General features: G+C 44.3%; 1 protein-coding gene across 5 annotated transcripts in view; it reads right to left on the bottom strand.

Moving 5' to 3' along the window:
• The window catches only part of SLC15A2 (solute carrier family 15 member 2), a 66,084-nt gene extending 41,922 nt beyond the window's left edge, over positions 1–24,162 (bottom strand). For 2 of the 5 annotated variants that reach the window (XM_074873577.1, XM_074873578.1), the window contains exons 1-5: positions 9,248–9,438; positions 5,825–5,912; positions 5,072–5,213; positions 3,116–3,208; positions 1,920–2,019 (exon numbers count right to left, since the gene is read on the bottom strand). In XM_074873577.1, the coding sequence (XP_074729678.1) occupies positions 1,920–2,019; positions 3,116–3,208; positions 5,072–5,213; positions 5,825–5,912; positions 9,248–9,379 (555 nt within the window). In that variant the 5' untranslated portion in view covers positions 9,380–9,438. Of the gene's footprint in view, positions 1–1,919; positions 2,020–3,115; positions 3,209–5,071; positions 5,214–5,824; positions 5,913–8,141; positions 8,385–9,247; positions 9,439–13,960; positions 14,053–24,041 lie in introns of those variants that run through there. The other 3 variants (XM_074873579.1, XM_074873581.1, XM_074873582.1) reach the window with 3 other exon arrangements.
• Positions 24,163–25,477: the final 1,315 nt, after the last annotated feature.

Raw genomic sequence — 25,477 nt, 5'->3', positions numbered from 1 at the left:
CTAAATTAGTTTCTCTTGAAGGCAACACACAGGTGAATGTTTGAGCCTTAGTATTTGATAAATTTGTTGGAGAGGTGTAGCCTGAATGCTGGAGAATGGGTACAGACGTACACAAGCACAGAGAGTTCAGGTTTCTCTCTGTAACTTAGTTGTGGTTGTAAATTTGGGATAATAACATGCATGTGCCTGACTGGGGTGCTGAGATTCATTAGCTGAAGTCTATAAAACACTCTGAAGATAAGTGGTACATATTATCATACTGTAATTAGGTGGTAATTGAAAGATGCTGGATAAACATTATTAATCATTAATATTCATAGAAGCAGCACTTCTGAAAATGCTGCTGTAACACCTGTTAGAATCCTTTTGGGAGAACTACTGGCACTGCAGGCTGGGATGCCCACATGCTAGTACGCATGCAGCATATTCCCAGAGCGCGTGTGCTGTACTGCCAGCCTGCTTTTGGTCAGAGCTGTTCCAATGGGGGAGGCTGGTGACCACCAGATGATTGCTGTTCCCTCTTCCACAGCATCCTCTAAAGCATCAGGTCCAACTGACAGCACAGGATGGAATGCTTGCAGAAGGATCTTCTTTGAACAAGTGACCATGAAACCTCCCATGCTTTGTTACTCCTTAGTAACCATAAGTTTCACCACTTCAACATCACACAGTTCATGTGCAAAAAGCACAAGTCTTCCCAAAATTTTAAAATAAACATTCTAGTCTATATTATTCATTCATTAAATGCTATGTGCTGGAGCATGGCAAAAAACAGCAAACTGCCCTCCAGGGCTTCCATCCCTTGTCCAACTCTACCAGTGCCTTTCCCAGCAGACCATCAGTCTAATGTCCCTCTTCAATGCCTCCACTGATGGGAGTTTCCATCTCCCAAAGGTCCTAATATTTTCCAGTACTTCTCTAGATCTATTTCTGGAAAATTTTTCCTACTGTCAGTCCTAAATAATCCTCCTTGAATTGAAGCCTACTCATCACAGACTCCAATCCTTATTCCCTTTCCTGTAGCAGTGGCCTTCTATGTATTTGAGGACAGAATTTGATGTGATTTGACATGATCTGAATACTGTCATTGAGAAAACTGAAAATTTTATTTGTGTGTTAGGTCAACATAAATCTAAGTGTTTAATTTCAGGTCAATTTGAAAATTATGCATTTTGCCTAAGGATTAGTACTTCCTGACCTGCTTCGCTTCTTTAAGCACTGCCTTACCCCTGCGTTGAGCCACTGTGCTGCATAATGGGAGTTTGAGATCAGCACCGGTGAGGGGTTAAGCACTCATGATAGAGAATGAGGACATGAAACAACTGGACTACAATTCACAGGATGCAGAGCACAAACAGAGCTAAAAAGAAACATTTCCCCAACCTTTCAAAAATTTCCATTCTGGAATATCTAGAAAACATTCTGGGTAGATTTGGTACCAGCACTACTTTCAAAAGACTGGAGTTTCCTACAGTTCTTTCTGAAAAACATCTAAGATACAGACTACGACTGATTTGAGGGAAAATTCACAAGGAAGGCTGGTGATACAATTTTCTCTTTCATTTACTGTATTCAATTGCAGTGCATTATAATCACCCCTGTTAAGCTGGTTCAGAAATGGCCACAGTTCCATGATACATGATACAGGATTTTCCAACTACTCTGACGTCCAATTAACACTGAGATGACGTGGTGCAATTATGACCTAGTCTTCCTGATACCAGACCTGTTTCTGCTGTCATTTTCCTTTCCTGAAGCATCCAGATTCTCTCAAGTTTTATGAAAACCATCCTACCTCACATCTTATTACATCTTTTCCTAGCAAACTGGCCCTTATTCTAGTACGACAGGATTTAATCACAAACGTCCCCATAAAGTAAGCAGACACTGCAGATTTTAGGAAAGAAAAGAAATCTTACATGTTCCTCTTCAAACTGGTCCCCACCAAATGCAGAGACACAGGGCTTGATACCTCCCGTTCCAAGGGCGATCAAAAACAGACCAACCATAGACAGGATCCTTCATGCAAGAACAAAAATATCACCATTGCAGAACCTTTCCAGTGCTTTGAGAGCATTTTAGTGTCACCCAACCACGATTACTCTGGTATCATTGTCTTTTGCACATGTGTAGTGATGATGAGTCAGATAAGTGTGAAAAACAAATTAATTATCCTCATTTCTGCATTCAGTACCAGTCAATTAACCAAACTGCTTTTGTCAGTTTCTTGCTGTTCTGAGGCTCAATGGACATACTAGAGATCAAAGATCCGTGGGATTATTTTTCACTCATATGAGAACAAAAGACTGCAGAGATCAATTGAGAAAAAGAAAAAAAAAAAGAGGGGAAAAAAATAGCTTTTTCCTGTAGCCTTCCAGCCTGGGTAAGCACAGACAAACTGTTTGAATTTGTTTGAATCAGGTTTATTCTTGGGTGTTTTCTACCTCCCAGGGCTCCTCAAAATACCATTGTTGGCCCAACAGATTACGTCTGTAGGGAACAGGAGTGTCAGGACTGGCCAGGTCTGGGACAAAAGGAAACTGTTCTGTAAATGAGATATGCTTCCGCCTGCACATGCATATTTTTGAAGTTGCGACCACCTAGACAAAAACAGCTTGGTGGTTTCAGAGATGCGAGCTGACAAGCCTGTTGGTTCAGAATCTAGAAGGCAAGAAGGGTTGTACCCTATGGAAGAGACAGACTTTCTCTGTCACATCAGAAAATGAATCTTTGGGTTTGTGTTCCCATGCACACAGGGGACCTTGCTGAGCTGCACAAGTATGCTGATGGGGGAGCGAGGGAGGAATGAGCCCGGTGCAGGCATTTGGATGGAGGAGACCAAACTCCAGTAGCACGGTATAGCAGAGAGGGGTGATCAGAGGTTCCTATCTCAAAGGGCTTAGAGTCCCTGTGGTAGTTTCCAACTCCTTCTGTGCATTCACTCTAGATCCATCCTTCTGTTCTTACTCAGATATCCCAAACCCTTCCCTGATAAAAGCAACTCATGCACAGCCCCCAGACTGCTGGTCTGATGGAGGTGAAACAAATTACAGCCTTGGGCAAACCAACTACCATCACAACCTACTACAGTGCTGCGGCTTCAACAGCTACTTACACATGAACTGCCTGGTTGCCTAGGGATGGAATTGCACCGACTGACTTTATCAGATGGCCAACCACATACACAATGGAGAGGTAGATGATCGTCCTGTGAGGAAAGCAAACAGCAGTGAGTGAAGGTGCTGGGTGATGTACGATCTGAAAACAGAGTCTGCTTGTGCTTCCTGATATGTCAGGTCTACTTGACAGACACACAAGGAACCGGTTTGTTCATACCACTGGTATAGCAGGCAGCTATAACTCTTCTGTGTCAGTAGCAAGTGCACTGGAAGAAAGATATAGGCAAATGGGTTCAGATTGAGGAGGGAGAGCCCCTGCTTTCTTTGCAGAGGATGTTGAGCAGAATAAACTAAAAATGTTCCAGTCTTGTCATGCATGGAAGGCTGCAAATAGGAGAGTACTGTTCAGGTCCAACTTGGTTCCCAGATTACTAATAACTGGCATTTTATAGCATGCACCTAAGTGAATCCCTTGACTGGAAGGCATCTACAGGGACTGCTGCCTACATTCAACCCACCTGACCAACAGATCTGAATTAGGAATGTGGTTTCCCCATTACAAGTCTGGTTTAGATCCCAAGTACCTCTGAAGGACTGAGCTCATCTATCTGCCTCTCATATCTTGGTGGGGGAGAAGAAATCTGACTAGGAGCATCAGGCTCTTGAGTGTATTCTATTCCTTCACCACCTTCAGGACTAAGAGATGTCTATGTATTTATGTGCAGACTAGACACACAAAGAGGGAATGAAGGACTTTTTAGGACGGAGACACTAGAAGCAGCCCTATAAGCTTGGAGTAGGGAAGTAGTCCTTGACACATCCAAACACTGGTTGCAACAGCTAATTTAGAGCCACATCAGATCATTCCTAAAAGCCCCTCTGATCTATTATCCTGTCCTTGGCATCAGCCAGGGTCCAGCTACTACAGCAAAAGCCACCTCCCATTAAGTCACAAGGATTACTCCAGGGAAGGTCTCCCCTGCCTAATGCACAAAAGTCCACATAAGGATTTACCTTCTCACAACATCATGCTGCAAGATAGATATCTTCAAATACTAATGAACGTTGCTAGGTGACCTTAAATAACGAAGCTAATAAACCCCCACTGTTTTTTTTTCATTTAAAGGGACAAGAGAATGACTAAAACCGAGCACAAAGAAAAAAGAGCATTGATATCTCCTCAAGAACCTTCTGCTGGAAAGGCATATGGCAGGTGTTTTCTCCCTGTTGGGACTCTTCTGCCAGATGTGCTTAGTCCTAGAGAGAAGGGTTCAGCTGCACTTTATCACTCTGACAGCCAGGACTCCTCAGACAATAAACAAACAGTGACAAGCAAAGAAAGACCTATATCCAGCTTGCTCACCACCATTCTGGGGCAGATGATGGCCCCACAACTTATCAGTGGAAGGGAAGACTGCCTAATTTACTCAGGGAGATTTTACCTTGTTATATGCTAAGGGAGATGATTTGAGTGAACCCAGGTTTCTCTGGCATAAAAATGGGTGTGCTCACACATTCCCTGTGCTGTGAAAGCATAAGTATGTATAGTAAAGTTAGTGACATTTCATCTGAAACTGCAAGATCTAGAGGACAACACTGCTTCCTCACCATCTCTGAATCCTTTCCAGAAGCAGATCTTGGCAAGCTAAGTGTTAATCACCCTCGGCTTCCTCAAGGTGGGTAAGGAAGAATAGTGGAGGAAAAGCGTGCTTGTGACATTTAATTTGTTCCAACTTTGTTGTCTGTTGGCCCTTGGGTGAAAGAGGAGCACAGAACAGCATAAGCAAACAGCTCAGCTATTCATCTGTTAACAGAGAGAAGCTGACCTTCGCAAGCGTGTGTTTGCTGCACTCTGAGCTAGCTCAAAACTGGGAGCACACACAGCACTGCCCTTGCACAGGCTGCATGGTGTAGATGTATGCTGCCTGAATTAGAGAGATGTCTTCACTTACTTGTATTTCCCCAGCCATGAGTCTGCCATGATGGCTCCAATGACAGGTGTGAAATAACATAGCGCAGAAAAGGCATGGTACACAGCGGTGGAGAGATTCTCATCCCAGTGGAAGAAGCTTAAGAAATATAGTGTCAGGACAGCTAAAAGGAAACAAGCAAATCACATCAGATAATCAATGTGTATCTCTGCAGGTAAGCAGGATCACGGTGGCAAGAAAAGCACTGATTTGTCTAGCAGCTATGAGCACTGTTGTGGAAAGATCTGTGCTTTCAGACCTGTTCCTCATAATCTCAAAGACAGATAAAATGAGATATATGAGTATCAGGTGTTCTTTGCTCATACGCATTTATGTTTAGCTGGAAAATATATTTTCTAGCTTATCTTACCGTAACCTGTAGTTCTGTTTATGCACATTTTCTGTTTGCAAATTAGGTGCCTGTATGATTCAATTCCCAAACACACTGATTGCATACAACTAGGAAAGATGTCACAGACTAGAAAACCAGGTCTGATACAGAGAATCATATAAAAATTTAGACTGGAAGGTACATTCGGAGCTCTCTAGTCCCAACTTCTGCTCAGAGCCAGTGTAGCATCAATGTTAGGACGCACTGTTCATACCTGCATCCCAAAATGCCAATTTATTTTGAAAGACAGCTGACACCACGTACAGCACAGCTCCAGAACACCAGGCCAGTGTGTACAGAAACCCAAGAATGGGAAAGTCACTTCCCAGACACAGGCCACATACCTCTCATGCCATAGTAGGAGAAGCGCTCGCAGAACTCATTCACCACGATGAAGGCAATGCTTAGGGGATAGTTGGAGCCACAGAGTTTCTGTGGGAGACAAATGAGAATGTATCAGCTCCGTGAAAGCCTTCACACCAGTGCTTGAGCGGTGGAGAGGAGTCCAGTCCAAAAACCAAGCACCCACTGCTGCTTAACTGACCTGTGGGTTGGACTTCAGGAAGGAGGGGACCCCACACCTATCTTGCTTTGGTTAAGGCTCCCTGGTGAATCAGCCTGGCTGACATGGGCCCAGTAAGGACTGCCGCAGGGATTAATGGGCTGTCGGCAGCCCACCACGCTCGTAGCTCCAGGAGCTCCAGTGGAAAGCTCCTACCGCCTCTCCACTGCAATGCAAAAACCCACTGAGATGCAAAAACATCTTCGGATGCGTTTTCTCCTACACTTCACATAAAGCTACTACCCTGCCCCAAAACTGCCCCCTTTCCCAGTACCAGACCTTACCTCAGCAGTTAGTAGACCCCAGGGAGCTGCTGTCTGCCTCCATGTGAAGCTACTCCTTCCTGTGCGACAACTCTCCTCAACCTCTGCACCTCCCTTGCACCGAACTGTGCCACCGCTTTCACTGAAGCAGAAAGCATCAGTGCTGTGTCCTGCACTCCCTCAGGCATGGCATCCATTTCGTATTCCAAGAACTCTGGCATAGCTATGGATAATTCAATTTATTAATCAAAACTAAACAAAACAGTGATAGGACTGTCAAACCTATCTGAGCATGGCCGCTCTTTCACCGAATCTGACTTCACTCCAGCTAAAATCAGCAGTTTCCAAGTGAAATACAAGGCATTTAAACAGATGAGTCTTGGCATGACCTTGCATGGGCCTCCATCCCTCTTGCTACCCCACTGTGGTCCGAGCTAAGCAGCTTCCAGCTGCTTAGCTCCACTGCCTCACAACAGGGAAGCAGGTTTTCACAGCACTGCCCAGCCTCTGCCAATTAGTGGGAGAGAGGGGCTGGCCATGCACTTGGTGAGGGATGGGGGGGAGTGTGATATTAGCAGCCGCATTTATATTTATGGTTTTAAATAGACATGGGTATGGGCCAGTGAAGTGAGATGAACTCTTCACATGCATCTCTGTGCCTCGTGTTGGAAATAATGAATTCCTGTATTTCTTCCCAGAGTCCCAAATGCAAATACAGATACCAAAATAGATGTGTTTATTCAGGTTTATTTTACCACCAAGAGACCTGAGCTTATTTGAATTCCCAAAGCAATGGCATCAAGTTTAGAAGAGTCTAGCTTAATGATGCTGTCTTGCTCAACGTTACACAAGAGCAACAAAAGAGAATAGACTGGCTGTCTGCAAAAAAGAAAAAAAAAAAAAAAAACCAACCAAAACCCACTTTCCATTACTTAAGCCAGCATCTCTAAAGACAAATATTTTTGTCCTTTTTTGTTTATATTTTACTCTTGATATTTATGGACTGCCTTTTTATTGAGAAACACTTGGCCTCCTTGCTTTACTAGAGTAAATATGTAATTATCCATTTCATTTATTATTTACTCTGAAACCATCATGCTTAGCATATGGCTTGTAAGACAGAGTGGGCTCCCTTGGAAGCTGCACTGGGGCCTCCTGCTTTTAGACTAGCCTAAAAATGCTGGCATGCATAAGCTGTAAATGCACAAACACTCAGACATATGCACACACAGAATACCTTTCTCCAACAAGTTTTTCATAATAAAGAAGAAAAGTCATAAGAGGCAAATTGTGTTTCCTGTGGGTGCTTGGAGGCATTTTTCTGACCTTGGAAGTAAAATTGTATAACAGGGATATTTTTCTTCTCCTCTTTCACAGACCTCACTATTAGTACTCATGAGATTTAATAACATTTGATGGAGATGCAGAGCATGACTGTTCAAACCCAGATGGCCAGGTGTCAGGAACCCTGCTGCCTGAACTCACCCCTCCGCACCCGATGCACAAGCCCTGCTGGATTTAGCTGCAGTGGTTTAAGGTATCACATGCCACGCTGCGACCTGCAGTGACAGAAAACCTGGCACTGACCTATTTCAGCCACTCCTGCTCTGGGATGGGCACCTCCTACAGATGAGCAGGGGCAAGCAGGGAAGGAGAGCAGGAGGTGGTGACCTGCAAGCTAAACCTCCCCAAGCGCCTGAGCCAGGACCCTGAGTTAGTGCTTACAAACACAGAGCAATGACTTACAAGCAGTGGTACTTCCATCTGGCTTGTATGTCATGAAATGCATCAGCACATGCAGAAACCCTCATGTATTCTCTCCGCTGTATCACTGACCTGCCTGTGGCCTGCCTGGACATCCAAAAGTGGGCAGCTTTCATCCATGTGGAGAGCCAGATGCAGTTTGCTTGCTTTCGCGGAGGAGGACCTTGCTCAGCAGAGAGCCCCAGCAAAAGCAAAGAGGCTAAGCCTGGATTCATGAGCGCACAGATAGTCTGCTGTGCTTAGCTACCACTGTAAGCCTGGGATCTGCGGGATTATGGCACTCTTAAAGATACTGTGGAAGTTGATATTCTGTGTCTTTGGAAAAAAGAAAGGTCATTTAAAATGCCAGCTACAGGAGACATTTGTTTTCACCTCTTCTTCTTGCTGACTAGCTGCAAAATGGGACAAAGATTAGTATTTCCCAGGAGCTCTGGATATCCAGTAGTTAATGTCTGCACAGTACTTAAAATTACGAGTTAAATAGTTGGCTTGCTAATGACATGGCTGTGAGCATTAAGAGCAATTACCATATTGTCCTGCAAGTCAAAGACCTGTTCCCCCTAAAGCTGATAAGAGTGTACAGTTTTTTAGAGTCAAGCACTCAAGCAGAATTAGCCGGAAAACCTGCACAAACATCAAAGCTGTCAGGCAACAAAATATTCACCTGAATCTGGCTTTAAATCAGAGCCAAGGATGTAAACCCGAGGCTCTGGCAGTACAGTTGGACTCTGTAACACACATCAGTGGCCTGTCCTCAGTTCCTGTCCTTCCTTCTGCTTTGCAGCATCTGGGGACCCTTCTCTGGTGGGTTTCATGAAACCAAGCAAATGCAGAGGTCAACTCCCTCCCTCCCACGCACGACATCCCCCTCCACTTCAGAGAAGTCCTTTCTCACAAGGAAAGTAGTGTTCAGGAAAAAGGCAGCAGTCAAAACCCTTACCCTTTTTTCCCAAACATTCAGACAGTTCATTTTTTTCCCTTTAAGCTGTGCTTTCTTAACTTAATCAGGTTAGTGGAGGGATTTTTGCCTTGAGTTGTTAATGCTTATTTCAACCCTCTGCAAGAAAGGGTGTTTGTCTCTAGCCAGAGCACAACAGAGGAAAGAACAGAGAGATCTTGCAATGTTTAGAGCAAGCTAAGCAGAAAGCAAAGAAAAGGAAACCAGCTGTAACACTCACCGGGGATTTTTTCTGAACAGGGAAATCTCCTTTGGGGGGATCATCTCCTGCAGAAATAAAAGTGAACAAAGTTTCCTTGGATTCGTTTCTCTGAAAAGCGTTCATCTCCCCTCTCGCCTTGTCTCCCACCATGCTATGTGGCTGTGGTGAGTTGACTGGGAAGATTTCCAACCTCAGGCATGAAGTTTGATTCAGTTTGAGTTAACCCTAATTGAGCACATTTGTGCAGCCAGATCAGAAAGGGGAGGGAGATGCTACCAGGAAAGACAACTCCAGAGTTCAGGAAGAGTCAGGGAACGCAGCCTCCATCATTCACAGGTTGGGGCTGTCAGCACTTCATAGCACAGACCTCCTATTTGCTTGGCATGTCCCCAGCTATTGTACGTGCACCAGCGCAACACAGCACTGTATGCTGAACAGATGTGAGCTGAATAAAATCCCAGGTCCCAGATACCCCTACAGCCTGCAGATTTAGGAGCAGAGCGTGCATCTCCTTCCCAATGCAGTAATGACAAGTTTATCTGCAGGGATCTCATTTCACCGAAAAGCCACACACTCATCCCAAGTCATAACTACTAAAATGTTCATCACACCAAGCCCTCAGACACTGGATGTCACGGATGCCTGCACTTGTGTTAAATCATCTCTTTGCTATCCCAGGAGTGAAGTGACCCAGGGTTCATTCCCGCACCAATTCCCTGGAATGACCTTGCCTTTTCCTATGGGACGGTTTAACCCGGAGCACACAGCCAGCACCCAGGAGCAGCCCCAAATCCCGTCTCTACTTCCTATTATCCAAAAGGCCACCTCGGGGCTCCTTACGTGGCAAATGCATCCCACGCTGCGCTGGGAGCCCCTGGATTCCCCCTGCAGCTATGTGGGCTCAGCTCCCTGAAGGTACCCTGTTGTCCTTCCTTCCATGCCCATGGGAATAGAGGAGCTCTTCATCAGTATTCTTCCAGTGTCAGTTGCAATTACAGAGCAAAATTTACAACCTTCCCATAAACCATCCTCAGTGGCTGTGGCTCTGCAGTTTTCTTGGCACAGTGAAGGGGTTTTTTCTTCCCCTTACATCTGGCTTCTCTAAAAGGCAAATGTTCAAACAACTTTCCCAAATATTTCTCCCTTCTCTTATCAGCAAAAGTACAGACCACACCCAGAATCTGCAGTTGGTACAAGGAGTCTCCATAAACTCATCCCTAGCTCCAGTACCAAGTTGCTGTTAGTGCTTGGGTATCACAGGAACCAGGTTTGCAGTTGAAAAATCAGGAAAGAGGCCTTTTCTCACACCACAGATCTTAATCTGGCTTCAGTTCTTGCTAACGAGACATAAAGAACACTTTGATAAGGGACTCAGATGTGACAGAGTGCACAGAGAAAGTCTAATTGCTCTCCACATTCCCTCACATGCTCTGGCATTGCTTCCTCTGAAGATCCCCACAGGTCCCATTTCACTCCTGCTAACTGGGCAGCTAAACATGAACCCTGAACTTCAGATGAGGCCAGGATGGTCTACGCATTTTATCCCTTTTTTCTTCTACAGCCGTGGCAACGCAACAGTTTGGTACCTTCCCCGTACTGCCACAGACCAGCTCCTCATCTACAGCCCTCCCAGTGATTTGCACGCCCGCTCAACCTTGCTTTTCACCTGGATCACTTCTCCGGTGACATGAACAGCCTCCAGGGAGCTAGGGTTTGTTATGCCCATTGATGGGCAAGAGTGACTCAAAAGCATACCCCACACTGGGGACAGCGCAAGGAACAGGACGCATGCACGTTGGCCCTATCTCCTGCACCCCAGGTTAGCACATACCCTTGTGTCCTGCAAGTCTGACCCTGTGCTAGAGGCAGCAGGAATATTTCTGAGCCCTCTGGTGGTATCTCTTACTGCCCCAAGTATCTCTAGACAACTCCTGGTAGAAACCTGCTGTATTCTGCCATGCACAGGCGAGCAGAGCAAACGCAGCAGCAAGTTATTAAAGGTGTAATACAGAAGGGAGACAGAAAAGGTTTCACCATCCCTTGTGCAGGGCTGCCACACTGCTGCAATGTGATGCCTTAATATTTTCAGCATCCTGCAGCTATATTTCCTCTGTGTGTATACCACCCCATGCATCACATAAGCTAAATGATTATTTTTTTTTAATACTAGCATGAAAAACTGTATCAGTCAGTGGGATTAACATACTACTTGTCAAATACACTGCAGAGCTGTTTAGGCCATTAGCTGCCAGAAGGTCTTCTCAGACAGAAATTGAGAAAAGGAATTCAAATATCTGGTAATAAATGGTAACTCATGGCAAACAGCAAGAACAAGTTAAGGAGAATAAATTTGCAAGCACCTCAGATACAAATGAATTCAGAGTAAGACTCAATAGAAGGAGACCTGTGCGGCCAGGCTGAAAATCAGGAAGGAATTGTACCACAAATGGAAATAAGGTGGCATTTCTGAAGACAAGTGTAAACAAACAGATCAAGCATGGAGCGATAGAGGCTGCAAAGCTAAGGCACAAAATGAATTACAGCTAGCAGGGGGACACAAAAGGCAGTAAGAAAAGGTGTTAGAAATGCTGTCAATATTGGAGAAAGAGGAAGGAAAATGAAAGTCTATTATTTAAACTAGAAAACGAGCAAACAAAAGTTCATCCAGAGAAGCCAGAAAAGTTGTGTCCTTTTTGTTTGTCTTCACTAAAAAACTAAATTGCAACAAGACATATAACCCCATTAAAATGAACCAGTAGGAATATGGGTGAAATGAAACAAAAACTGCTTAAAGAATATTGGAAACCTCAATTGTGCTCAGATCATTAGAGCCGGATGAAGTTCACCTTCAAGTGCTGAAGGTAGTATTGAACCACTTCCCTTGTGAAGGGCAGAAGCAGGATAAGCATCACCACTGACTTTAAAAAGGCAGGTTAGGACAACCCAGTCATGTCCCTCCACAACCAGAGAGATACTTGATTGGATAATCCCTTCTAAGCACCAAAAGGAGAATAAGGATTACAAACCAGGCATTTTGGATGGGAAAAAATGCTCTCAAACCAGACTGTTTTATCCTTTAGCGACAGGGTAAGTGGCAAAGCAGCTAGAGCAGCTGTGGATGTGATACATCCTAACTCTAGTATCTTTAATGTCTCACAAGGTAAAGAGGGTCCAGATGAAATACCCATATAGTAGGCAACTGGGAAATCCCTCTCAGAGTAGCTATCAATGATTTTCCATCAGATTAGGAGGTAGTGAAACACGCAGGTCCTCAGCTTTTCCATGAGCAAAGAGAACATCAGCACAGCCATCGTGCTGCTCATGTTTGTGTCCAAAACCAGGATGGAGAAGCCTGGGGGAAAATAGGCTATGAATTCAAAATGATGTTACTAAATGGGAGAAACCACTTTGCAGCTCTGCAAATGTTTTTCAGGGAAGACTACTAAATGCTAACCCTACCCATTGACAGGAAAAGCAGCCACAGAGACCAAATATTCTCCATTTGCATCGAGGATGAGATGAGAAAAATAACTTATTTTCAGTAAACAAGATTGGGGGATGCTTCAGGCCAAATTCCCTTTTTGCAAGGACATATGGGCACTGGAACAGAGATGGCGTGGCTGGGGCTGTGGAGTTCGGGCAATCTCTGAAGTCCATTATATAAGAACATATTAGGGACTGGCTAAATATCGGGTCCCGTCCCAGAGCAGGCAGATGGATGAGATGCTCTCCTGAATTTCTATGAAAGTCATGTGCTAAACAACTTCAACTGGTAAGCATGAAAGCAAGGACTGCTTTCTGTAAAATTTCTTCTTTTCTGAGTTATCCTTTATGTAAGTGGGGAAACTGCAGGATGATTCAGCTACCAGATGCCTTGCATAGCCAGAAGTTCCCATGAATACATTTTTCTATGACTTTCGGTTCATCATTTAATTTTTTCTGGTTCCCAAATTCACGGGAAGACAATCTGCATTTTCCCTTTGCATTTACAATCCTCACATTCTCACTGCTTCCTGATGCAGTACTATGCACATTAATCTGTTTATACTCAACTGATATCTTCATTTTTATCTGCATTCATCTTGTGGTACAATCCCTTCTTGGTTTTCAGCTCAGCCACACTGGTCTCTTATGACTCTTACTTTGAATTCGTGTACACTGGCCACACTTTCATAGCCCTTTTACTATATCTGTATTTCTCTCCTCTTTCTCTCTTTCCAAGATAAGGTTATAAGAAGCTAGATGAATGTGTGCCAGCAACATTTTGGGCTTAATGATCTGGCCCTGGATGGCAAGATAAGCTCTCTAGGTCTCTTCTGGCTTACTTTCTCCAATTCTTTGATTACAGGAAAGAGCATGGCTTAACTGATTTAGACAGATCAAGACTGGTTTCCATTGCCTGCAAACTTCTCTCATACTTTTTCTATTTCTTCTCTCTTATTTTTCATACTTAAATTACTTAAAAGTAATTTAAGAATAAGCTTTATCAAATCACTTGAAGAACCAGGAAAATATGCCAGAAGTCACCAGCTCTTATAGACTGAAAATTGCAAAGATATTTAGATTAATTCCACTAACAATATCAAGTACCTAATCTGTATTTAAGAGCCTGTCATCTGGTCACTAGTCAACCTGTAGCAACCAGAGAAACTTCTCGTCTCTCCTGGTGCCTTTTTGCCTTCACTTTCTTCTATGATTAGCAAGAAGAAATCTTTTAAAAAATTCTCTCACCAGCTTGGGTTTCCTTTGCAGCCTGCAGCATGCCGTCCCCCTCTGCCATGTCTGCTGCTTCCTGCGCATTGCACGACCCCAGCTCTGCTGAGTCTGAAGATGAATCCCGTTGAGCAATCCTGGCTCTCTTTCACCCTGTTGTTAATGTTTCACTTCACAACCGCAGTCCTTCAGTTACCAATAAAATAGTTAAACTTTCATTTATTTTTGTTCTGAAGTCATGTCTGCTCAGCTCCCAAATGTCATAGGGAATCTGTCCTTCTCCTTAAATACAGCCTGTAAGGCTGCATGGCATCTTTCATGGATATTCACAACCAATCACTTTGCACTGCTGCTACACTACCTTTCAATAGAATTATTACTTCTGGATGAGAGCAGGGACTGGACCTGTGACTAGATGGGATCTACAGCTGGCCATAAATCCAAACTCGACACTGTACACCAGCTACAGAGCTGGCCTTAACTGTACATGTCTTTTAGTAGTTGAGGTTGTGAGAAGACAGGGGGTTTCATCACCTTTTGACAGACTGACTTCAGTTCCTGGTTCTTCATGTGCCACACAGGAATGCAGACATAACATCGACATGCCGTTCTCCCAGACCCTTTTTCACCTTAAAGTCTTGAGCTACCTGAAGGAGGATCAACATTTTTTCTACCACATTTCTGCTGTTTATTCCTTTCTGCTTTCCCCCATGACCTCCTCTAAACTGCTGTGAATTCCTTTCGGAGAGGTTCTAAGGCATCTGCGCTGCAGGAGGAAACCCCAGATATTTTCTGCAGATACAGAAATGGCTCACAATGACATTCTGTGTATTCAGCAGTAGAGCCAAATGGGGTCTCCATCACCACACATCATGGCCCTGAAGCCACCTGCATCCTTCCCCTCTTCATCAGACTGAGATCCTAGTCCCACCTGCCCCATGGCCCCATATCTCTCATCACCACCTCAACACACAAAATACAGTCAAGGCTACAAAGAGGTATGCAGTTCCTAACGATATTAGCTGAACAAAGGTTATCCCAGGGGAACTGGGCAGGAGGACTAGAAAGATGCACTAGGGAAACACTGAGACACATCTGAACTTTACAGTGAAGAAAAGCATGCAGCAATAGCTACTTCTATGTACAATAGTGAGCAGTCTAAGCCAATCGCAGATCAAATTCCAAAATTAAATGAGGAATAAGTTCCTACAGGTGTTGAGTCATTTGATAGAGCAACAAGGGATACACAGTCTGAAGTGAAAGAAAGAACAACAGCACAAACAACTCATAAAAAGATGACGGTAAATTGTAAGTGGCTTGTGAAAGGAGGATTGAAGCAAAATTTTAATTACGGCTTGAAAGAGCAGGCTATTCACACATGATATATTAAAGAGATGGTAAGAAGGATTTAAATCCAGAATGTAGGATGTATGGCCAGGATCCAGGGGGTGTTAGTCATATTATAAGAAGATGTACCATAGATAAGTACAAAGCACAGCATGGCAAAGCTAGCAGTATGAGACTTTGGGCAAGCACTGTGAAAAACAAGCAGAAAAGAAGTATGAGCACTACAGGCCAGACAATGCAATAGAAAAGAAAAGCTGGAGGGAGAATAGTTGTTGGGAAGAATAAAAAGCTTTACTTTGTAATGCTTGTGACTTCTGTTAGAAGATTAGGGGGAAAAAAAACCCAACACATCAGCAAAGGGCTTTTATTTCCAAACAACTTTTTAAGAGGCTGTCATAGCATGGAAAAATTAGGATTCTTCTCTTCATTGAAGGGAATGTTCAAGCAAAACACAGGGAAAGATAGAGCTGGTCAGCTGAGGCAGGAAATGAAGAAAACCCAGCACAAACAAAAGGCAACCACAAATTTAAATTACTTTCTAGGCCCTCAAGATGGGAGTATCACAAAACCACTGCAAAAAATTGGAAGTTGTCTCCAGAATAAGACTTGTGGTCTTTTGAAACAGACCACTGATTAACAGCAAGAAAATAAGTAAATAAGCAAGGAAGGCTTAAATTACTGCATAGAAAATCAGCAATAATTTAACTATTCAGGCTCTCAGTAAGGAGATGGGCTAAATGATCTCCTGAATTCCTTTCCAGCTATTTTCCCCCTCCAGTTCTAAGATGTACTTGATGCTATGGGATAAGGTACCATACACTGACTCTGAGCTGACTGGTAGCACTGGTTTCAGTAAGTTCAAGACAGAGAAAATGGACATCCAGGTGCCCCAGCCAATCTGGACCCATGGGAACATGTCCAGTTCCTGGGATGTTTCTGTGTTCTGCCCTTCCTGCATGGCCTTTGTTTCCCCTTTATAACAATTTAAAGCAGTTTAGGAATGCTGCCCACTTCTTAGAGACAGTCCCTAGTTAAAACAATAACTAGTTTTACTGTTCACATAGGTATGTAAAGTCAGCAACAGAGATAATGCTCTGAAAAAAAAAATCAAGGAGAATCAAGGGAATGTGTACAAGGGAACATGAGCTCGGTTTCTAACACACTAGTCAGTGCTGCTTGACTCATGAGGGTGAAAGTGATCAATTCTGAATGTCTTTTTTATGCCCCTAACAAACAAGGTGTGTAGTCCCTCAGAAACCCAATACCACAGTTGTCTGGCTCAGGCATAACTCAGGCTCTCTGTTCAAAACTTCTGAATAACAGAGAGCACCTGGAAACAGAAAAACCTGAAGGTTTACCCAGTCCACTTGCTGTGGCTGGGTCATACCCTTCTTCAAGCGAGGAGGCAAGAGGTCCCTGCAGCTGAAAGATGGATGTGGTGTGCTAGGAGTTTGGAAAAAGTGCTTGAGGACTGTTTGGTGTCCCAAGAACATTCTCTTCCAGATGGTATCAGAAGCAGGATCTGACAGTGCCTTTTGGCAGCAGGTCTCAGGGAATTTCACTGAGCAGATATCAGTATCTCCATTTCAGAGATGAGCAAAAGATGGAAGAACCATCCTAATGAAGGCAAATTCTGCTGAAACCTCTTGCATGCCAGCCCAGCAGTCTATCCATTAAGCTGCCCTGCCTGCAGTATTATCACAGCAAAGAAAAACCAGCTATTGATTTATGCTGCCACAGGCTCTGAGGGATAGCTCAGCTGAAGACATTGCAGCTTGCATCAGCCTTGGGTCTGGAGGAATGCTGAAAGGCAATCACATGCAGTGTCTCAGTTATCCCTTGGGTGCACTGCCCTCCTCTCCATGCTCACTTCCAGCCTCTGGGACAGATGCTGCCTTGGGAGCTTCCCTTTTTGTGCTGACCCCTCAGCTGGCCAGTAGCTCCTTTCTGGTGGTGGGTCCCACACCCTCTCTCACCCAGCTCTGGAGTAAAAACCTGCTTTTACTCACTGCTAGCCTCTCCTCCAGCAAGAGGCAGCTGGTAATGAGAAAGCAGGAATCCTGTAACTACTCTATTCCTTGCAGCCAGCTCACAGGGATGCCTGGCACCATGGGGTTCTATGGGGCAGTGAAGGAGGGGGCATGGCTACAGGATGTGGCAGCAGGACCCTGGGGTTCAGTTGTCTACGCTACTTGTCAGGCACCTTGAGCACATATTTCAGGTTTCCTAGCCTTAACTCCGCGGCCATAAAACAGGAGTCAAGCAGCACTAATCTCCTGTATATCTGGCACAAATGGTTTCATTCATTAATCCAGCTACAGAACTAGAAGAATCTCAGGGAAGGCATTAATTTCAGCTTTTCCAGTTTTTTTCCATGCACCCACAGTAACAGTCTGATTGTTTTATTCTTTGCAAGCTCCTCTGAGTCAGAAGACATAATGCACTGCACAATTTAAAATCTTTGCCATCACAGAGAGGGTATTCTCACCATATCCCAGCCCACAGCTGATTTTTTGACTACAGCTTAAGTTAGATTGCGTTGTGTAATCAGTATTTCATCAGGGCAAGCTGCCAGGAACAGAGAACATGTAAATCCCCAAAATACCTCTGTTCTGATAAAAAAAACTCGCAGATCTAATCCAGATTGATCTCAGCTTTCCAGCAGTGACCTTTCCCAGATGCAAGCACAGACAGATATGATACAACCTTCTGCATTCTAGGGACTGTCATTTCCACTGAGATGTTAATCAGATCCTCCCAAGCCAGCTCCCTCCACTGCCATACCAAGGGTCAGGCAGATCAGCGGCTCATCCAAGATTCATTAACTCTGGTTCTCTGCATTTTCATAACAAGCTTGCAGTGCCATCCATTCTTTTCAGCCTCCCACCACAGCAACCACGGGGATCCATTTGCTAACACAGTGAGTGTGAGTAGCTCTCACCAGCTCCAGCAAGACGTGCAGTCATGTGGGTTTTCCCTGCATCAGGTCCCAGAGGGACTGGCACAGAATTAAGAGACCTTTTTTTGTTTTTTTTAAACATTGATCTAAACATACAGTTTTTGGGTCTCCAGGGACCCTGACACTTTGTAGCACAATTCCTTTTGTCCTGACCATCCTGTGCCTAGGGCAGTCTGCTCTCCACTGGCACTCGTGGCAAACCCCCTCTGAGTTTGGTGGGGAGAAATGTTATACTTGCACAGAATGAAGAACTAATCTGTGCCTCTTCCTCCTTATGCTAACACCCCCAGAGAAGTCCACTTTTCCTAGGAGCTGAGTGGCAACTGATCCACCTGACATCAGTGGGACCAGGGGTGCTCAGCCTTTCCCAGATGCCACCCCCCCCAGCACATGTTAACTTCCCTCTGCTCAACATGCCTTTCTTCCAGAAAGAAACTCTCCTGTTTCAGTAGCTTGACTGGAACGCATCTTCTGGCTATGATCAAATACTGAATCAGACACTTGCTTTAACCCTCCTTTTCTATTCCCAGACTGTCTCCTTCCTCCTGGGATCTTGCATGGAGTTGTGCCCACCACACAACAGCTGAGTCCTGCATCACATACCTGCAAACACTCTGCATGCTTCACTTGTGCAAACAGCAACCCTGAACACAAATGTTTTTTCCCATGGGCACACAAAAACCACCTCTGGTGTTTTCCAGCCTGTGGCCACCCAGAAGCTATAGAGCGGTGCTGAACATGCAGGGCAGCAGCACGGCACACGCCCAAGCAGCAGGCAGCGGCGGACGTTACTCTCGCTGCACCCGCAGGCCACCAGTGCCTTGCTGGCTTCACCAGGAGCAGAGCCAGCCCCGTGTGTTTTGAGTGACTGCAGACACAGGCTCAGAGTGTGAGTCCTACACAACAGCAGGAGGTTTAATGAAGTCAAATTAAGCCACATTCACTCTTCAGGCTACTACACTCACCTCCAGCCCTTCTGCTTTCCTAATCTATTTCTAAGCAGTTCTTCGTACACTGTAAGGGTACAAACCCTCCGCAGGTTTCCAGTATCTTCCTGTGGTGAGCTATCACAGGTCCTTCTTTATATTTATTACTCACCAGCAGCCAATCCAATCTGTATCCGAGCAAAGCAAAATGCCCAGACCTAGCAGAGGTTTCACTAGTCTCAGCACTTGTTTTCTTAAACCTATTTCCCTGGAGAGGATGTCTGCCTGGAAAACAGGGATAAGCTCATCAGCTGCAATAGCAAGATGGGAATGGTACACATGGGTTGTGAGGTAGCATAGGCATGTACCAGCTACAGCAAAAGTTGCTAGATGATGAAGATGTGCCCATTCAGGTCAGTTATATCCACTGTGGTCTCATCTGTGGTGCATGACAAGGGGAGATGGCGTTTTCACCCCAGCTGATGAGCAGCAGTGCTGGGGATATGCTGGTATAGGCTTTCCACCACCCCTTCCATCTCCTGTGCCCATAGCTGGCATGTCTTCACTGCTTGTCATTCAGCCTTAAATGTCTCCAAGTGCTCCTCTATAGTCCTTAGTAAACAGAGGAGAGCACACTGGTACTCACTGACAGAGAAACCCATTAGTGACAACATCTATTAGCTTTAATAAATCCACGCCAAAAAAACACAGTCCCCTTTTCCATGACCTCCAGCTATGCCTAGGCTACATGAGAAGATCTAGCCATGCCAGTCCTTTAAGATGCAGAGGGCCACTTGAGAGGTATATATTCAATTGATTTCAAAGAACCTTTGAGTGCTCAGCAACTTGCAAGAGATTTGTTTACAGAAATAATCACTTTCAGAAGCAAAGTGTACATGGCACTTTTCCTCCAGCTCCCATTTAGTTTTACCTCTAACAATAAATCACTAAAGAGACTCAACATGGAATACCTTAGCATTGTACTCATCTAGAAATATTTCTTTGCAGTATAAACTCAGATTAATATTCATTATCTCCAAGATAAAGACAGCTAGAAATAATTTGAGGGAATAAAACCAGTTTTCAGCATTCCTGACACTTCCTATTGTTAACAAACAGACGATCTTATAACAGTAAAGTCAGAGGAATAATTCCTCTCTTATACTAGATCTGATTGACTAGACATGACAGATGGTGTTTTTATTACTTTCTGTCTCTATGCCATTCTAAAAGAGGCCTCATCTAATGCAGCCCAGGCTGTGTTTTGAGTCTTAACCTCTCAGATAAGCAAACCCTGTTTCATCAGGTTAATGGATCCTTACTTGATTCAGGAAGGCAATTTTCCTTAAAGTTATTCTAATCAAGTGCTCAGAGCTCAAATTGTCCTGGCTGATTGACTGCCAGCAATGGGTAAATCTTTCTACTAAGGACCATATTTATTTTCAAAGAGGGAAAACAAGTTGTTATTATTATTACAGAACCAATTCTATCCTGTATTCAGTGACTTCTCAAATAGTGGTTTTTACTGCAGTCACCGAATTAAAGATAAAAATAAAGTTAATGCAGCCTTCCTCTCAATAGTTTTATTAAATAACAGGCAGGAAAGGAAAATTAGAGAGAGATGACATGCTGTCTACTGATACCCCCTCAATTAACTGCCCCTGTGGTAATAGCATCTGACCTTCATCAGCACAGACCCCTTCAAACACAGACTCACTCCAACCTGTCTTCCTGCATCAGCCTCCAAATTGAGGGCTGTCAGCACAAGTAACTTTGCCACCAGGCTGGGAAGAAGTGACAGAGGACTAGCCACCTTCGAAAAGAAAAGCTCTGAAGGAAAACCAGTGCCTCGAGGATGCTCCCTCCAAGTCCCATCTCCAGTGTAGCATCTGGCTCCACAAGCACAGTTTGGTGCCACAGTTGCTCGGGAGCACAGCGACAGCCCACACGGCCATAGGGATCACAGTGCCCTGCTGCCTTGGCTCTTGATTGACTCAAATCACTCCAGGCAGAAACCCTGCCAGCTGCAGGGCTGTCCAGACCACCTGAAGAAGCAGATGGGAGATCCAACCTCTTCTACTCTTTCCCACCTACTGCAAGACTGGTCCAGCAATTATAAGGACAAGGAAAAAACAACCATCCCAAGGATGTGTGGAAAACCAGCCGCAGAAGCAAGAACTGGGCCCACAACTCCTGGATGATTGTTCAGTTAGCGCTTTTACTTCTCAACACGCATATTACCTTTTCATACAGCCTCACAAGCAGAATTTATAGCCCCAATGCCCCATCAGACATTCAACATCGAATTTCCACCTCCAGAAAATCTGACCCCCATGAGCCTCAGCTGGAGCTTGTAGGGCAAGCAAAGCAAGCTACTTAACACAAAAAACATTTTCTTTGCCATTTTCTGAGCAGCTGTCCTAAGTTATTGATGCCTCAAATGAAATGATCATTCTCGATGTTTTTTAGTGTTTAGTCAGGCAGAGTATTACATTGTGATATCAAGGCAGGCATCTTTAAAACAGTGATTATTCTGCACAAACGATAAAGATGCTGGAGAATACATTAACTCTTTCATTCTTCAGAAGGAGTACAAGGCAAGGAGATGTTGCCAAGCTGTGATAAAAGAGGAACACAGAAACCTATATTCTCTCCCTCTTTATGACACAAATCAGCCCTTCAAACATGTTCCAGTTGTGCCCATAAGCCAGAAAAAAAGCCACCCAAGACCTCAGGATACCCCATCTACTGAGAACTCACAGTATTTCCATTCAAGGGCAGCATAGCAAATACAACCAGGAGGCAACAGAATAATAAGAAACAGCTAGAGAGCAAGCAGCTCTTATGCATGCTGCAATTACACTACAACAGCACTGTTGTGCTACACACAAATCTGAGAAACGGCTACTAACCCCTGTGCCATAAGGCTGACACATCACTCTTGAGGAGCATTCAGCAAACCCAACCCCCACAGTAACAATGCCCAAACAGACCAGTGGGACACGCTGACTTTTCAACTCCCTTTCGCCATCACCACCCAAGCATAGCTCAGCTGAGGCCACAGATGTATGTCATTAAATTAATTATCCCATAATTAACTTGGTGAAGACCCAAATCTCATTAACTCACACTCTTCCTCATCTCAAACAGAGTTCTTCCCATGCTTAATTCTGTAGATATTTTATCTTCTATTTTTGAAATGTCCTTGAGACGCTGAGGGGTATGAAAGGTTTTATCTAAGTCTTAAAGCAGTGGCTGCAACTTTCTGTTTAGCTTAAACTGAGGCTGGGATTTGGGTGTACAGGAGGAACCCAGGCACAGGGAAGGGCATTTCAAAGCAGTGTAGGAGACAGTCTCACAAGATTTCCACCATTATGAAATATCACAAGATCAGTCATTCTTACCATGTTGGAGAACCCATTTTGAGGCAAAAGCTTCTGATGGAATTTTATTTTTTAAGACTTCTGGCCTCCTCTGGATTGGAGAGGGGATATGGTCTGCTCCAGGCTTGGATGCGAGGTGAAAAGGGTGTGTTTGAATCAGAGGCTCTCAAAGCAAAGTCAGAAAGCGAGGATGGGCTCAGGCTCAAGGATTAAAAGTTCCCAAGCTTTCTTAAATGTCTCTGTTTCAGGTCCTCTCATGTAGCCTGTCACATTCAAAACACACAGCACACTTCACGAGAGGCAGCCTTTTAAAATAGTGTTCTCCTCGAATATTGTTACAGGGTTGATTGCAGACACCTTTGGGCTCAGAGCAGGCACCACTGGAAATTGTTCAGACAGGGGATCAATAGAGAGGCATAACTTAAAAAACATGTTACTTGTGGAGACAGCCTCCAGAGACAGCCCTGAAACTGTCCCCACAGTTAAACAATCCCAGAAGAAGCAGGCATCCATCCCTGTTAAATACTGCTGGGAAACAAGGCAGCAGAGCAGCAGGAGGAAAAGACGAGCTTGATTCTTACTAGGTCTTACTGCTACACCAGTTTTTTAAACGAGCAGTGTATGGTGGAGAGAACTTCTCCCTGGTCCTGATGCAAACCCCCATAAACTGGGTGAATGGACCATAAGCAAAATTCAGCCCCATCCAGCTTCCAGTCTCTGGGAATAGCTGACTCCAGCTGCTTTGGAGAGAACCACAAAGAGGCTCCACAGCTATCGGATAAGCTGCCCCAGTAGGTTTCTCATTGCCTTTATTGAGTGTTGGGTCAGACCTCGTGCACAGAAGTGTCTGTGATCAATGAACCCATGATTTGCTAGTTCTGCCCAAGGGCTTATTCACAGTTAATCCAAACCAACTTGATTCATGAAACTGGCTGGAAAACTCATCAGAACAGGCTTTGCAGAGAGATTTCTGGCACTTTTGCTTCCAGCACTGGCTGAAAATAGAGCAAAAAGAGACTCCAGCCTCCTCTGAGTTATTTTGTCAGATCTGGAGATGGGTGATTAATTCACAAAAAATAATAGTAGCTTGTATTTTCTGCCTTTTGCTTTTTTCCCCATATGAACAGAGGTAGTTTTTTCTTAGGTTTATTTGTTTTTCAGAACTATTTGTCAAGTAGTTTCTGCAAACAGTTTCAGGTGCTTCGACAGCATTAGTAATCTGCAATATAAGCAGGCACAACGGGACGCATAGGTTACATCGTACACTTCAGACTTTTTCACCTGGATGAGCATACATCTTAGAAACAGGTTTGCAGTGCAGATTTCTACAACTCTCATTCTGAAGCTCTTTCATGGATATTTTGGACAATTGCCCCAAAACAGCCCATTCCCACATACATTCCTCACACGACATCTGTCTGCTCAAGCACTCCCAGCCAGAGAACGCAGAAAGAACAGGAACACAATCAAAGCACGTTACTTACGGAAATATCTGCAGCAAGTCTCAAAGAAACATGTTGGTGGAGTGTCCCCAGATGGAGGGATTTCCATGGAGGAAGCAGTGAAGTGGTCCAATACAAAAAAAGAGCACTATGAACTGTTTAAACTTCAGGATGTATCTGCGATGAATGTAGGGAATGAATATAAGGTTATTTCTTCTTGTATCCACAGCAGCACTTGTATACCATGGTGACGGACAGAGAACAAATGGTGAAACAAGCTCTTGGCCTCACAGTAACATTGTTCTATTTGTTGTCCCTGAAGGCTTTCAGTTAATCTTCATCTGTGGGTTTGGCCACAGAAATGTACTGCTGAACCTCCCCTCTCTGATTTCTGTATGCAAACTTCTTGAGGATTCATTAACTCTTTAATTGATCATTCATGTATTTCAGGGGAGTCTTTCATATTTTCTGTACCGCTCAGTGCCTTTGTAAGTGTAGAGTTATTGGTGGGGTCTCTTTCTGACTTGCACGTGCTCTAGAACAGGGTTCCTGTAGAAACAGCTGGGCCTAGTGGGAAGGAAGATAGACAGCTAAACCAGGAATCATGTTGGAGCTAGTTTGGCCAGAGCTGGTCTCTCCCAGCCCTAGAGCTTCCTCCTTTTTTCACATTCCCTGTTGGGGAATAGAAAGCAACTCAAAGGATGTGGCTGTATCAAGCCAACTTACCAAAAGTGATCAGCAGTCAGAATTGATGCCATATGTTTTCAAGAGTTTATATTCAGCTTAATGCCTAAACTTAGATTTAGGCTTTGGTGAATAGCAAGCAGGAGGGAAACTCGCTGACTCGCTGACTACTCAGCTTCTCCAAAAAGCCAGTCCTCCTGTGAGTGCTGAACACTTCTCAGGCACCGCCACTTTCTACACATACAAGAATCACTTTGCCATTCAAGTGCAGCTTGCAGTGAAGTAGGAGCAAGCCAGGCAGGTAGAGCTGTATTCCTAAGGCAAAGTAACCTGGGTTCTTTAATTGAAAGAATTAAGAGAAAAGAAGTTTTAACTTTCTTCAGCCTTGCCCTCATAATTCACTGTAAAAGTGAAATTTGCTGCTCCCCAGAGCTGGTATGCTGCAGAAGGACAGAGCCTGATATAGGTGGCCAGCTGGCCATCTACGCAGGCATCCCATGCCCCCATCCCCACAGCACCCAAGTATTTCAAAGGCACCAGCAGTTCCCTCCCAGTCCAGGCACAGGACTCCAGAGAATGCAATTATTTCAGCCAAAATGCTCAGGTTGCTAAACTACCTGCAGCATGTTAGTTGTTAAATAAGGCTGATTGATGAGCAGTGTACTGATCATTTTGGAGGAGATAAACCAGACATTCAAGATGCTTGTGACAGAATAATTCAGAGGACATGATAAAATGCCATTGGATCCCTTGAGATTAAGAGCCTGATTCTCCTCTCACCTATTTTGGTGAGA

This window comes from Strix uralensis, chromosome 6, assembly GCF_047716275.1.
Source record: "Strix uralensis isolate ZFMK-TIS-50842 chromosome 6, bStrUra1, whole genome shotgun sequence".
NCBI classification, from domain to species: Eukaryota; Metazoa; Chordata; class Aves; order Strigiformes; family Strigidae; genus Strix; species Strix uralensis.
Note: the sequence above shows the minus strand (reverse complement) of the source record. Positions and strands in the feature narration are given on the sequence as shown.